The following is a 14,285-nucleotide window of genomic DNA, read 5'->3' as shown; positions in this document are numbered from 1 at the left end:
AAGTGCACTGAACCTTTTAGCCTCTCTTACTGACTTTGGGTTATTGCAAGGATATGATGATAATAATAAACATTTGCACACTATCTAACATCACCACCATGTTATCCTTGCAATAATCCAAATAAACTAAGAGGCTTAAAAGATAAGTGACCAGCGCAAGAACACCCACTACTGAGCAAAGAGTTGAAGCCAGTTCCCCCTGCTCCAGTACTCCTTGCACTCCTTGCACATTGTCTTTGTCTTTATTTCTGGCCTGAGATTGACTATCCATGAGCTCTCTTGTCCAAAGCTCGTTAAATTGGAAACCATGTGCCCTTTTGCCATTTTCTTTTTTAAAACGATCTTGTCTGCTGTTGACAAAAACATCTCCGGAAATGGATCTATAATTGTGCTTTAGTCAAACTCCAATTTAACCAGCAGTTGTTACCTTTTCTTGTTGGATGTGAAAATGGTGTTTTGATTCCCCCCCCCCCCCGGATTTCAAAGGCAATCTGTGGCTGGATGCACATTCCTCCCTACTATGACAGAGGCATTATTGCCTGTGCTCTAGACCCCCAGTTCACTGTAATCTCTCCTACACGTGCTTAAGACCTGCTTGATCAGAGAGGATTGTGGGCACAGCGTCTGCACACCAGAGGGAAAGACGCCTGTATGGCAGCTTTCACAGCTTTCCTAAACTACAGCCTTTGATGTGCCATCCCTGTATATTAAAGGCAACACATCAGATGTAGAAGCTTTCTTTTTTAAAAAGAAAAAAAAGAAAAACTCTTCAGATGGTTTGGTTTCAAGCCTTTGGCATAACATCATTGCAAGATGCCCAAGTCGGTATACCTGTTACAGAGAGATCGTGCCCACAGCTGGGTTCAGTTCTTCAACATTCTTCTTTTTGTCGGCAAAGTAACCTGCATTCCAGAACCAAATCACCTTGTTCTCACTTTAAAGAATCTAGCCACTCTTTCAGATCACTGGGAAGGAAGATGTACAGTTTTGCAGCTGAAAAGAGGTCTGGCTGAGAGGCTGTTTTCATGAATGGGGGGGGGCTGTGTGGGTTGTCACTGGAGGACTGCTGTTTCCTTTGGAAGAGGGCACACATTACAAGCTCAGATTAAGGTCACTGTGAAGTGTTGCGGCAAAAGCCAGGGTAATTAGAGCAAGGATAGCACTGCAATCTTTTTCTTGGGGCAGGTTTCCAAGGGAAAGCTTTCACTGTGTCACTATTTTTCTAAAGGAACTTGCCAAAGTACGGGAACTGCCAAGCCTCAGAAGTTATTTTTCCTTACAATGAGCAAGTTGCTTCCTATAGGGTAGGTGCAATATGGCTTAGCTGTTGTGCTATGTGTTAACATGGCACACTTAACATGGTCCCCCCTCCTTTATTAAAAAAAGTATAATGAGTATGGAGAGGTGGTTTTCTTAGGTAAAAAAGCCACCAATTTTCAGGGAAGACGGAAACAAATGCCTCCACAAGACATCATTAACTTCTGAAATTAAGTGCTCCGCAGTGTGATGTGGAGCGCAATATTTATTATTATATAAAGGGTTAGACAAGTTAGGAAGCTGGCCTTCAGTTGTTCATCTACCGCAGAACAGTCTGAGCAGCAGCAGCACCAGGCTCTCTGGTACAAATCTCCCATATCTGCTATGTTGGGAGTGGGGCTAACCTTGGGGGGCTGTTTGCCAGCAGTGAATGTGGCCACCCCACAGAGACCTGGAAGGAATTTACTGTAACCAACAATCTGCAGGTTATGTGTTAAAGCGAACCTCTTGAAAAGCCAGCTCCCAGCACCAAAAGCATGTCTGTGAATTATAGCAGCGTTTAAGCACCTGAGAACTGTAGAATTGGAAGGGACCCTGGCGATCATCTAGCTCAACCACCAACCTGATTAACAGCCAGACACTACAGAGTTGTCCCAACAGGTTGGCCCACCCACCTGCCAAGTAAGGCATGCTCACTCATGACACCCTCTTGCCTTGCAAGACTGCCAAATGTGCAGGGAGAAGGCGTCTGTTCAGCAACAGGAGCACCACTGGGTCTTGGGTGACCCTGCTGTGCCCTCTGTTTGTGACTCTAGTTCCTCCACTCCTAGCAGTGGGTTGACACCCCCCCATCCTGCTGCTATGCTTCTTTCCCTGGGAGAGAAGAAGAGAGGTGGGAATCCTGCTTCCCCAGCCATGGAGGGGGAAGTACCTGTGTCTCTCCACCCCCCAGCCTCTGCTCTCCAGTCTCCCCACCCCATGTCATGCTCCTGTCCCCCCCCATCTGCCAGCCTGCCACGCTACTCCTGAGTCTGGCAAAACCTCAAGATATTTGACATGAAAACTCTTGCATGTTGAAAATAACTCACTGCACATAGAAAACTAAGCTAACATTTAAGCAAGAGACTCTCTAGCACTCTGCCTGTTGTGATTTCACCCACAAGTTATAAATAGTTTTGGGGAATATTTAAAAATGTGGTCTTTACCCCAACCCTGGGTCTGCTGTCTCAAGTGGCAAGTCTATTCTGCCTCATTCTGCTATGCATGTAGACTCAGCATAGCTGTTATCTGTTCTTATGTCTGCCTCCCTGTATTTGGGGTGGGTGGGTGGAGGGGACATGAGTTATTTTTCTCTGTGTTGCTTTTGTTTTGTTTTAAGGGCCAAAGGGCACAGTATTTTTAAAAGGAACTAGTTCTAGTTCTAGTTCAGCATGTCCAAAAAGGAACTCATTCCAGTTTGCTTTTGGCCCTTTGCAAAACGAACTACTATAATTCAGTTCAGTTCAAGTTTACCCAAAGGATCCTTTGCAAATTTTGTTCTGCATTTTGTTCTACAAACTGTTGTGCTGAAGTAGAAAACATACGTACTTAAGATGACTAAGAAAACATTGAAACACATGCAGGGTGGAATGTGAATTGTTTATTTTCCCTGACAATTACGATTTTTAAGCCTAACAACCCCAAGAGTCTACAAAGTTTTTAAAAAATGGATAAGAGAATTATGTAGAAGGTGATCTAGAAAACATCTGAAGTTCTACCCCAAAACAAACTTAATTCACATCCAGTTTACCCAGCAATAATGGGAACTACTTTCAGGTGTAGTTCATATGTTTTTGAACTAATTCAGTGAACATTGTTAGTTAATTCCAAGCTCTGATATTAGTTAATGGGCTGGGAAGGGGGTGGGAATAGGCTCTGTATTCAGCTGGTAGAAACAAGCTGAGTATATGGGGGACATTATATATGTAGCTGAATAAATTATTCAAGAGCCATTGTTTGAAGCTAAAACTTATTAAATAGACACTCATGTTCTCACTGATAACAGTTCCCTGCACTTAAAGATACGTTTCTTGATTTTTTAACATTTGTATACTGTAGTTTCCAGGGCATATTGTGACATAAAGCACAATAAAATAAAATTAGGAAAATTATATGCTGAAATTGCCAGTAGCAATCAATAGTAAAAAAGAGGTTTAAACAATTTATACTTTAAAAAGCCTGGGAGATTAAAGCAGGTTTTGCATGGCACTGAATTTTTATTATCTTTTATTTATACTTTGTATATAAGGTGAACTTTGTAATTCACACTTTCACAAAATAATGCCTGGGCTGAAATGCTTCAAAATAAGCACTTCTTTGAAATTTTCAAGTAATGTGTAGGAAGTGCAGATAGTAGGTTGAAGTATACCTAAAAATGCATATATTGGTGAAGATAACATAACACAAATGCATTGGATGTGGAGAAAGAAGCTTTAAAAAAATGGGTGTATGATGCAACATTGTATACAAAAATGCATATACAATATTAGAAGAAATTTGCACTAAGATGCTGGTGAATTTTCATAAGGATTTTTTTAAAAATCACAAAGTGGCATGGAAATGTGGAAAACTGAGCTTAAGACTAGAAGAAGGAGAAACAGACACTGACAGATTTGCCCCTCACTCAAAAGGAAGAAACGCAAAGTGTTGGCGCCTCGGAAGGGGTGAGAATGGAAGGCTGACATGAGAGGAGAGGCTTCTGCAGCTGCCTTGGCTCCAGGCCTGGATGGTCACTGGTTTGGGTAGTGACTTGCACCTTTTCCTACCTTTTTTCTTCTACTGTGTAATAACATCCAAGCCCTGTGGGTCACATCGAGCCCTGCAGGAACCCAAGTGAAATTAGGACAGAATATGGGCCATTAATTTGAAGACTAACCTGAGCTTAAATGAGGTCAGTGCTGCTGATTCCCAGCCTTGTTTTAAAGTACTGCTGGCAGACTAGTGGAAGAGAATCAGTTTGGACTAGTTAATTGTGCCCTGGAACTTCAATCTGGCAGATATTGCAGAAACACCTGATTAACTTTGAATTCCGACCAATCTTCATAGAATCATAGCGCTGGAAGGGACCCACAACTCCCCTTCAATTATTCTATTATTGCTAATTTCACCTCAGGTGGGTGGTCCTGCATACCTGACATAGTTGGCCCTCAGGGGTGGGGGAGGGAGATATGTCCTGAACCGTATTGAACCCACCATGCTCACCACTTCCTGCAGGATTTGGGAACTGGCTGGTGCACCAAAACGGAGCAGGATAGAACTTCCTGTGTCTCAGCTGATGTGCAGAGGGTTCAATCCTGCTTTGAAATCACTGCACGTCATTTGATGCATGAGGAGCTATCCTACTTTATACAAATGCATCTGTACCTGCCCTGGTGCCACATATCACACCTGGTGTGAGGCATGTGGGCATGGTTGTGGGAAAGCAGCCCTGTGGGACAACTGGGAAATTCTGGTGGGCAAAGTCTGGCTCACAAGCCAGAAGATCCCCATCCCTGCTTTGGAGTCCAGCTAAATTATTGTAGTCTGGCCTTTTTGCTGGGTGTCATCTCTCCTTGTAGGGAATAAACTGTAGGAAGAGGCTGTGGGATTTCTTGCTTTAAAAGTTGCTTATGTTCACGTTCATAAAAAAAAAAAAAAGAGAAGGATCAGATTACTCAGTACTGAGGGAGATTATAAAAAGACATTTAAATTGAGTATACAAAAAGCCACACACAAAAACCCCACAAAACCCACATACCTGAAGCTTTTCTGCTAGGGATTATAGGTATAGAAATAATAATAGTAAAAAAAGATGGTCAAGTTGTTTATGTATGTAACTACAGCAGCTAGGTTCCTTTATGCTCAGAAATGGAAAGATGAAGAAGTTCCCACTAAAGAAGAATGGATAAGTAAAGTAATAGACTATGTTAAATCAGTGAAGCTAACAGCTAATTATTTTTTAAAAAAATAAAAAGAATGGAAGCTTTTCTCAGATTATTTAAAGAAATACTACAACATGAAGAACCTGCAAGCAGGTTTTGAACTATGAGCAACAGAACACTTAAAGATTATTGTGTTATGACTATGCTAAAAAAAGAGGTAAGACAGGCTGCAGCGAAGGGGGAGATAAAACATCACAGAAAATGGGATAATATAAATATAATATAAAGTCGATAATATAAATGAAATTTTAAAAAAATACTGAGGAAAGCAAATACCTACCACAGCAGCAGCAGCAGCAGCAACAATCAATCCATTTCCCAATACTGTACATGTAAGGAATCCAAAGTACCACTTGGAAGAATATTCTTATTGGAAGTAATTGACTGGAGTTTATAGGAAATTCGGGGACCACAAACCAGAGCAGAGATTATGGGGCAAAAGGGAAGGGGAGTCCGTAACCAAATTATTGTAATCCCTGTACTGACGGTAGCTAAGGGGACTTGTATTCTGCAAGGAATGGGGCCCCGGCTGCCTCTGTCCCCCCCCCTTAATTCACACACTGAACACAAACCTCTTCTGACTGCCCTGCTCTGCTTCCTCTCCCTGCCGCCTCCAAGAGTCTCTTTTACTGAATTTGAATTTCCACCCTTGACTGCCACTAAATGAAAGACTGCATTTTGCTCATTCTCTTGCTCCTTGCACTACTCTTCCTGAGAGCCTATCTGTCCGCTAAAATGCACCTTGCCTAAGGTCCCAGAGCAAAGAGTGCACAGAGATAAGGAAGGATTCTCACCAAAGCTTAGCAGGAACAGGAGCAACAGCAGCCACAGTGAGCTCAAAGGCAGAAAGAGCATCCAGCAGCAGCAGCAGCAGCAACAGCGGAGAAATCCCAGGTCTTGTATTCATCCCATATAAAGCCTCATCCAAATCCTAGCCAGCACAAAAGGGTCTAGTGCTTGGGGGGTAGCATAGAGAAGCTGATGAGCTCCTAAAAAATAGAGGGGAGGGGGGGTAGGCTTGTTATATGAGAGTCCACTTGGCAAAAAGTGTAGTAGGGGAGAACTGGCTGGCTTTGAGTGGCAGTCTGAAAAGCAAAGGGGGTGGGGAAAATGCCAGGCTGCCGGTAGGAATCTTGGAAAGGAGTGAAAGGTTGAGCATTGCTGTTTTGAGCTGAAGATCTGGCGGAGATCCTGGGGGTTGGGGAGCCAACAGCATTTGCTTCTGAGTTTCAAGGAAAGAAGGAGAGGAGCAGGGATATGATGGGCTGGTGGTGATGTAGCAGAAGGTGAACACTCTGGACGCCTGAGGACTGCAGGTGGGCATGGATGACCTTTACCTGCGAAGAGGAGGACGTGTTGGTGCATCGGCCATGACTAATGATACCCTCAATAAAGAAGGCCGAGCAGAGGAAGAGCACTCAGAGATGTCCCTACAAGTGGTGTTGGCCACTTTGCTCCTCCTCCTCATCCTCTCCACCCTACTGGGAAACACCCTTGTATGCATGGCAGTGGTCAAATTCAGGCACCTGCGCTCAAAAGTCACCAATTTGTTTGTCATCTCCCTGGCTGTTTCGGACCTCTTGGTAGCCATGCTGGTGATGCCGTGGAAGGCGGTCACGGAAGTGGCTGGCTTCTGGCCCTTTGGCAGCTTCTGTGATGTCTGGGTGGCTTTTGACATCATGTGCTCCACGGCTTCGATCCTCAACCTGTGCATAATCAGTCTGGACCGCTATTGGGCCATCTCCAACCCCTTCCGCTATGAGTGGAAGATGACCCAGCGAGTGGCTTTTGTCATGATTGGGGTGGCTTGGATGCTCTCCGTCTTGATCTCATTCATACCCGTCCAGCTGAGATGGCACCAAGCCAAGGAGCTTCCTCCTGCCCACCAGAGAGACTCCAACATCACATGGAGCTCAGAAGAAAACTGTGACTCCAGCCTCAACAGGACCTATGCTATTTCCTCCTCCCTCATCAGCTTCTACATCCCTGTTGTTATCATGATCGTGACATACACCAGGATCTTCTGCATTGCTCAGCGACAGATAAGGAGGATCTCCTCTCTAGAGAGGGCCGTGGAACACGCCCAGAGCTGCCAAAGCAACGAGTGTCCCCATGAAGTGTCCTTGAAGAATTCCTTCAGAAAAGAAACTAAGGTCCTCAAGACCCTCTCCATTATAATGGGTGTCTTTGTCTTCTGCTGGCTTCCTTTCTTTGTGCTCAACTGCATCATCCCCTTCTGTGACCACAACCTGCATCAGCTGGCAGAACTGCCGTGTGTCAGCGACACAGTTTTCAACACCTTTGTTTGGTTTGGCTGGGCAAACTCTTCTCTCAACCCCATCATCTATGCCTTCAATGCGGACTTCCGAAAGGCCTTTACAACCATCCTGGGCTGTGGCCGCTTCTGCCCCAACAATGCTGTGGAGACGGTGAACTTCAGCAATGAGCTTGTTTCATACCATCACGACACCACCTGCCAGAAAGACCTGGTGGTCTTGAGTGACCCACAGCTTCTACCTCACACCATGTCCCTCCAAGGGGAGGATAATGATTTGACTTTTGACAAAGTCTCTGAGATCTCACGTGATACCTCCCATGGTAACAAGGGAGCTGCTTTGTCAGCCATAGTGCATGTGGAGTATGAGACTGATACGTCACTTGAGAAGATCGCCTATAACACGCTGGATTAAAAAAGGCAGGCAGGAGGCTGCGTGAAGGGGGATGGGACACAACGAGAGAGCCTCTTCACATTTAGTCAAAATTCTGTGTCGTGTGATGGGGAGGGGTTGATGGAGAGGGGGATTTTTTTGGGGGGGTGACAAATAACTGACTCTTTGACTGGAAAGGAATGTGTTTGCAGATGATGCTCTCAGAGCCTGGAGATATATCCAAGAGGGAGACTAAGGTACAGCAGGGATGCAGAACATTTGTGAGCCTGAGGGCCACCTTCCCATCTGGGCAAGGTTCCAAGGGCCACATACCAGTGGTGGGCAGGGCCAGAGGCAGATGTGGGTGGAGCACTGGATGTGCATTGTACCTTCGTATAGTAGGCTAATTTCTACACATGCTTGCACACCCCTCTATCCTCCATCCAGGCAAGCAAGAGACATTATCAAGAGGTCAAGGACACAATCCAGCTAGACAATAGCACCCAAGGTGGGTGCGTAGTGAAAACAATTTAATACATTCTTCAGTGGAAGTGCAGGCAGTGGCTCACAACTAAAGCATCTTTGATGGAAACAATATGCACAGAAAGCTTGTCTGCAGTACTGAACGGCTTCTATACTTAGAAGATTATTCTGAAGTTTTAACATTGTCTTTTTGTCACCGTGTTGATCATTCTCAAAGCAGGCTGTAGTTAAAAATCGCAAAATAGTGACAATAGGACAAAGATGATCAAGCTAAGAACAGTAAACAAAAGGCCTTTCTGATCTAAGAATCGTGGCGTCCTAAACCATGATGTTGACTTGGATGCTGTGATCCTAGTGACAAAAAACCACAGTTCCTTGTTGCATCCACAACAGGATTCAGTGATTTCACATTGGCTTACGAACCAGAAACAAGCTATGGATTAAGTTCCAGGTTAGTAACCCAAGAGTAAACCTCACTTTCTCGATTCTAGTTTTTAGAGGCCAGAACTAAATTGCCATAACTGGTGTGTGACTGAAGGTGACAGAGATGGAGAAAGGGCCTGCTGTTTGATCCCAGCTTAATAAACTGTGATTTTACTGCTTTAGAAAGGTTACATGTGAAGTGGCCAAAAGGGTTCCTAAACTGTTATAACTCTATTGCTTTTGAAGTAACAAATTCCTTCTCTTTTTCTAGTGTGAGACATAACTGCTTTCCATCTTCATTTACGTTTATTAAAATTTTGGGAAACACACACATTTCCTTTCTTTCTAAGAACCTTTCCCAATGGATGCTGTTTGCAGACAATAAATGGGTCCAAGTTAATAATTTGTTACATAATCCCTCTCCATATATATTTTTCCAAGGTATTTTACTATTTGGGCTTGTCAATTCCTTGTTCCAAGAGACTCAGGGTGGTCTATATGGATGTTTTAATTTTATCTTCACAACAACCTAATCTATCTCACACGTGAACGTCATAGCACAAGGAGGATTTGAACCCGGGTTTCCCTGATCCAACCCCAATATTAGCCACTACATCATGTTGGTTTATGAATTTTCTCTGTGATTCAGCTGTGGTATTTTGTCACCTGTAAAAACCAACTCATCCTGGCATTGTGACATCTTTTGGGATTGTATATATGTATATATGTTTTCTTTTCTTGGTGTGTGTGTGTGTGTAATACACACACACACACACACACACACACACCCTTAAATACACATGAGGAACACATATGTAGGATGAACACATTTTTATGGTTTCCAGCAACTGGCATTCAGAAGCAGTGTTGCCTCCAGCTGTGGAGGGAGATCATAGCCTTCGTGGCTAGTAGCCATTGACAGCAGCATCCTCTATGAATTTGTCTAATCCACTTTTAAAGCCATTCAAATTGGCTTTCCCTCAAAGTCTGATTGTCTCATTGAAACCTGATTTCATATGTTTAACCAATTAATATCTTTTTGCATTGTATATCTTGTAAACAGCTCAGAGATTATTGTAGTTAAGCAGTATGTAAATTGTTTAAATAAAGAAAGTATTGTGGAAACTGTAGTTGGTTAAAAGTTGCTGGGGACTGTAACTCTGTGAGGGGTGAACTACAGTGCTTGGACTTCTGGCGAGGCAAGATGGCAAGCGCACAGTTCATAGGAGGATGGATGGCGGCTAACAGATTGAGGTTGAATCCTGACAAGACAGAAGTACTGTTTTGGGGGGACAGGGTGTGTGTGGGGGACTCCCTGGTCCTGAATGGGGTAACTGTGCCCCTGAAGGACCAGGTGCGCAGCCTGGGGGTCATTCTGGACTCACAGCTGTCCATCAAGGCGCAGGTCAATTCTGTGTCCAGGGCAGCTGTTTATCAGCTCCACCTGGTACGCAGACTGAGACCCTATCTGCCTGCGGACTGTCTCGCCAGAAGCCCTGCCTCAGGTGGTGAAAGCCCCTGGGGTGGCACCCTGCTGCTGGAAGAAGTAGAACTGGCATTGGATCCAATTTCTGGTGAGCTCTCATGAGATCTCAGTGCCACTTCTCTGTTGCTGGTGGAGGTGGCAGAGTGCGGTGGCAGTGGCCAGGCAGCACTTCCCGATTTGCTTCAAGTAGCAAAATGAGAAGCATCACTGGGGCCTTTTTTTCCAGCTGGAACTCACTGAAACTCAGTTCTAGCACCTCTCAGGTGGGTGCCATTGCCATTTTAAGAGAAGAAGGGAGGCCTTCATGGTGAATTCTGGCACCACTTTTTCCAGAAAAAGAGCCCCGAGCATCACTTCTTGTCATCCCATCCCATCCCAAAATAGCCCCAGTCCAGAAACCCTCTTTCTCTCCATGCCACAATCCCTACAGAAACATCCTCTCTGAAGTTATTGGCAACTCAAGAGAAGCCTACATTGATGGGAATGGGAATCTCCCTTGAAATGCGAATAGCAGCTTGGGAGAAGTAATTTCCCTGAGACTATGGCCGAGTGAGGAGCAGTTAGACTTACCCACCACTTTCCAGAGTCCTAAGGCTGGTCACAATTACCTGGGCTGCTACTAACTTAGCAAAACAAACAAGCACACTTTAATTGTAGTCACATAATTAACTTCCTGTTTGGTTGCAGCAGTCTGGATTTACCAGTTAACCACCACAGCCCTGCCTATCTGAAGAAATTTCATCAGGGCTGCTGCCTTAAGGCTCTCCCTACACCAGGGGGGCGGTCTCATTTCAATAACAATGGCTTTTAAAGTGGCTTTTCCTACTTGTACCATTTAATTACTGTCTTCCTTGCATAATCCCATCCTGTCTGATAGCTTTGAGTGGCAGGTGAAGGGGGGGAAGGAGGGCAGCTGCCACCATTTCACTGTAAAAGGTGACAGAGGTTAGGGTTTTTACTTTAATTTTTTAAAAATACACACACACACACACTTTGAAAAGCCAAAGCAGAAAATGGCAGATGTGCAGATGTGATTCTCTTGCCTTCCGCCATGGTGGGACATCTCTAGTGCCATTTCTTCCCCAGTTTTTCCTTTCCAACAAACTTTTAACAGAAAGAAAAAGATGAAGGTGATAATTACTGAGTTAACTGTAATGACTAAATACACCCCAATTACAGTCAAGTTGCTGCTCAGTTGGTGTGGGTGGGAGAAAGCCTTTTGCTGACGCTCTGTGGAGACCATCCTGGTTTCTCCTTGTTGCAGCACTGACAGACCTGCTGTTTAATCAGCTGTTAAAAAAGTGAAGCTGCTTTTCTGTCCCTTCCCTCATCTCAGAAAAGGGCAACCAAAATGATTCAAGAAACTCCCCAAAGACAAAAGGTTGCACCTTTTGGATTTTTCAGTTTAGAGAAAAGGGTCAGCAGGTGAAGGCTTCTCTCATACAAACCTGCCCATGTTTTAAGGCAGGGATGCAGAAATTGGCCCTCTGGGTGACAGCGCCCATCATGCCTGACCACTGCCCTTGAAGGCTGGGGCTGATGGATTGGAGTTCAACAACACCTGGAGGGTCACAGATTCCCCCCTCCTTGTTTAAAGGTGTTTAGGACAGGTTCTCCTCTTTGTCCCATCAACATCTGAAATGCATTTGCAGATGACCTGAGAAAATGAGCCACCATCTTAGTTTTCCTACAGTTCTGCAGAATGTCCAATGTAGCATTGCCCCAAGGCATTGTGGGAAATGTAGAACAGGAGCTGCTTGCTGCCACTAGAAGCCCAAGGAGAGCATCAGCAACCTCTGCATTTCCAGGCCAGCTCTGTCAGTCACACCAATTGTGAAGAAGGCTGGGTTCAGCCAGGGGCAGCCAATGTGTTGTTGGGACTTCCATCACCTTCAACCAGTATTGCCAGTGGTCAGGTGTGGTGGGAGTTCAACCACATCTGGATGGCACCACATTGGCTACTCCGGTTAAGACCTCTAGTGAAAAACCTGCTGGGAATTTGCTTCAAATATGGCACTGTCAGGCAAGAAATGCCCAAAGTGAGGAATTAACTTTTTATTGTCAAAAGTACACTTACAAATTAGGGAAAGTCCATCAGTGCTCTGTGTCTCAGCTACTTCTAATGGTAAAGGTAAAGGTACCCCTGACCGTTAGGTCCAGTCCCGAACGACTCTATGGTTGCGGCGCTCATCTTGCTTTACTGGCTGAGGGAGCCGGCGTTTGGCCACAGACAGCTTCCGGGTCATGTGGCCAGCATGACTAAGCCGCTTCTGGCGAACCAGAGCAGTGCATGGAAATGTCATTTACCTTCCCACTGGAGCTGTACCTATTTATCTAATTGTACTGCAGTGGTACCTCGGGTTACAGATGCTTCAGGCTACAGACTCCGCTAACCCAGAAAAAGTACCTCGGGTTAAGAACTTTGCTTCAGGATGAGAACAGAAATCGTGCAGCGGTGGCGCAGCAGCAGCAGGAGGCCCCATTAGCTAAAGTGGTGCTTCAGGTTAAGAACAGTTTCAGGTTAAGAACAGACCTCCGGAACGAATTAAGTACGTAACCAGAGGTACCACTGTACATGTTTTCGAACTGCTAGGTTGGCAGGAGCTGGGACAGAGCAATGGGAGCTCACCCTGTCGCAGGATTGGAACCACCAACCTTATGATCGACAAGCCCTAGGCTCTGTGGTTTACACCACAGCGCTACCCGCGTCCCCAGCTACTCCTAGGTGTGCACTTAATGATGCAGTTGCAGCAACAGAGAGGCTCTGCCCTAACTTCGGCTTATATATCTCCCCTATCTGGGGTGCACCATCTAGCTCAGGACTGTTGACTAGCAGGGACTTTCCACCGTTTCAGAGATGAATCTTTCCCTTCTTTATCTGGGGATTGAACCTGGGACCTTATGCATGCAAAGCAGATGCTCCACCTCTGAGCTATGGCCCTTTCTTGAGACTGCTGAGTGGAAAGGAGCAGGCACAAGGGGTAAAAGGAATACAGTTGGTGGCTAATGCAATTTCTTGCCTGAGGAAATTAAGCTCAAACAGCACCTCAGGTGGGATCAGGGTCTTGATAGGGTGTGTGTGAGTGAGGGGGGAGAACAGGGTAGCTGATGTAGATTTGAGGAAAGGGGAATAGTGTTAGCACTATTCCAGGGGGCTGACTGGAAACAGCAGATTTAAATCAATCCTCATCATCACCTCCTTAGGTTCCTTTCCAAATTGGAGTCCTTAGAGGCGGTTCTCATCAGAGGCAGGTGCAGAGTGAGGGTCTGGCTGCAGGCTGGATCTTGCTGAAGGTCTTGGCCACTTGAAGCAAAGGCTCTTGAGCAATCACAGCTTTCTCAATCTGTATGGTAATTCGCAGCAATCAGAAATGAAGAGAGAAATGCAGAGAGAGATTAACACTTTGTGGGCAAGAGGCTGGCCATGGAAGAGAAAGGTGGAGTTTGCACATCAAGATAAACCAGGCTTGCTGGCTTATTGCGATTTGTCCTAGTGCCTGATCGCTCCTGCTTCACTCCCTGTCTGGCATGAGCAGGAGAAAGAAGCACGAAGCTGCAACGAAGTCTGGCTTCCTTGCAATGTTTGTATATGAGATCATGCTTTGGTTCTCTCTAGGATTCCAGAGCCAACAACAACACACCATGGTGTGATGCTGGGGAATGACTCAGGCTTCAGGAGAAACAAGTACAGTACGTAACCATCCAAAGTTTGGATGTCACAAGGAAAGCGCTTTTACATGCAACGTTCACGAGTGTGCATACTCTGTGTGCAATAGTTGAGCTGTACAATCAACCAGCACACACTCTTTCACACAAACACTTGCAGATGTACAGAGACAGTTTGTACCTGTGTTCAGTGTAACATATGAGCAAGCCAAGCTTAACTGTGGCTTCCTGGCTTGTTTCTCCTGCTTGTGCCAAGCATGGTGCATGCTGCATGTTCACAATAAACCACAGAAAGCCAGCAATCCTAGCTTATTGTGATGTGTAAATTCAGCCCTCACTATCTGCTCACCCAGCAGGGTTGTG

The 14,285-nt window shown here is 45.2% G+C and overlaps 1 protein-coding gene and 1 long non-coding RNA gene across 2 annotated transcripts in view; one reads left to right on the top strand and one right to left on the bottom strand.

Annotated features, from left to right (window-relative positions):
* LOC310750723 overlaps nt 1–14,285 on the bottom strand; it is an 84,081-nt gene that overhangs the window by 61,415 nt on the left and 8,381 nt on the right. The window lies entirely within an intron of this gene.
* LOC310749913 (D(1) dopamine receptor-like) lies at nt 5,881–8,062 on the top strand. Its single transcript, XM_083587232.1, has one exon. It carries the CDS (start codon nt 6,539–6,541, stop codon nt 7,904–7,906), a length of 1,368 nt encoding a protein of 455 aa, XP_083443358.1. The 5' UTR covers nt 5,881–6,538; the 3' UTR covers nt 7,907–8,062.

The sequence above is a fragment of the Podarcis filfolensis genome (genome assembly GCF_964270895.1).
Source record: "Podarcis filfolensis genome assembly, chromosome: 15".
NCBI lineage: Eukaryota > Metazoa > Chordata > Lepidosauria > Squamata > Lacertidae > Podarcis > Podarcis filfolensis.
Note: the sequence above shows the minus strand (reverse complement) of the source record. Positions and strands in the feature narration are given on the sequence as shown.

What these genes read in the sequence shown, in the direction of transcription:
- LOC310749913 (XM_083587232.1), top strand. Translation starts at nt 6,539, where the DNA reads ATGGATGACCTTTACCTGCGAAGAGGAGGACGTGTTGGTGCATCGGCC.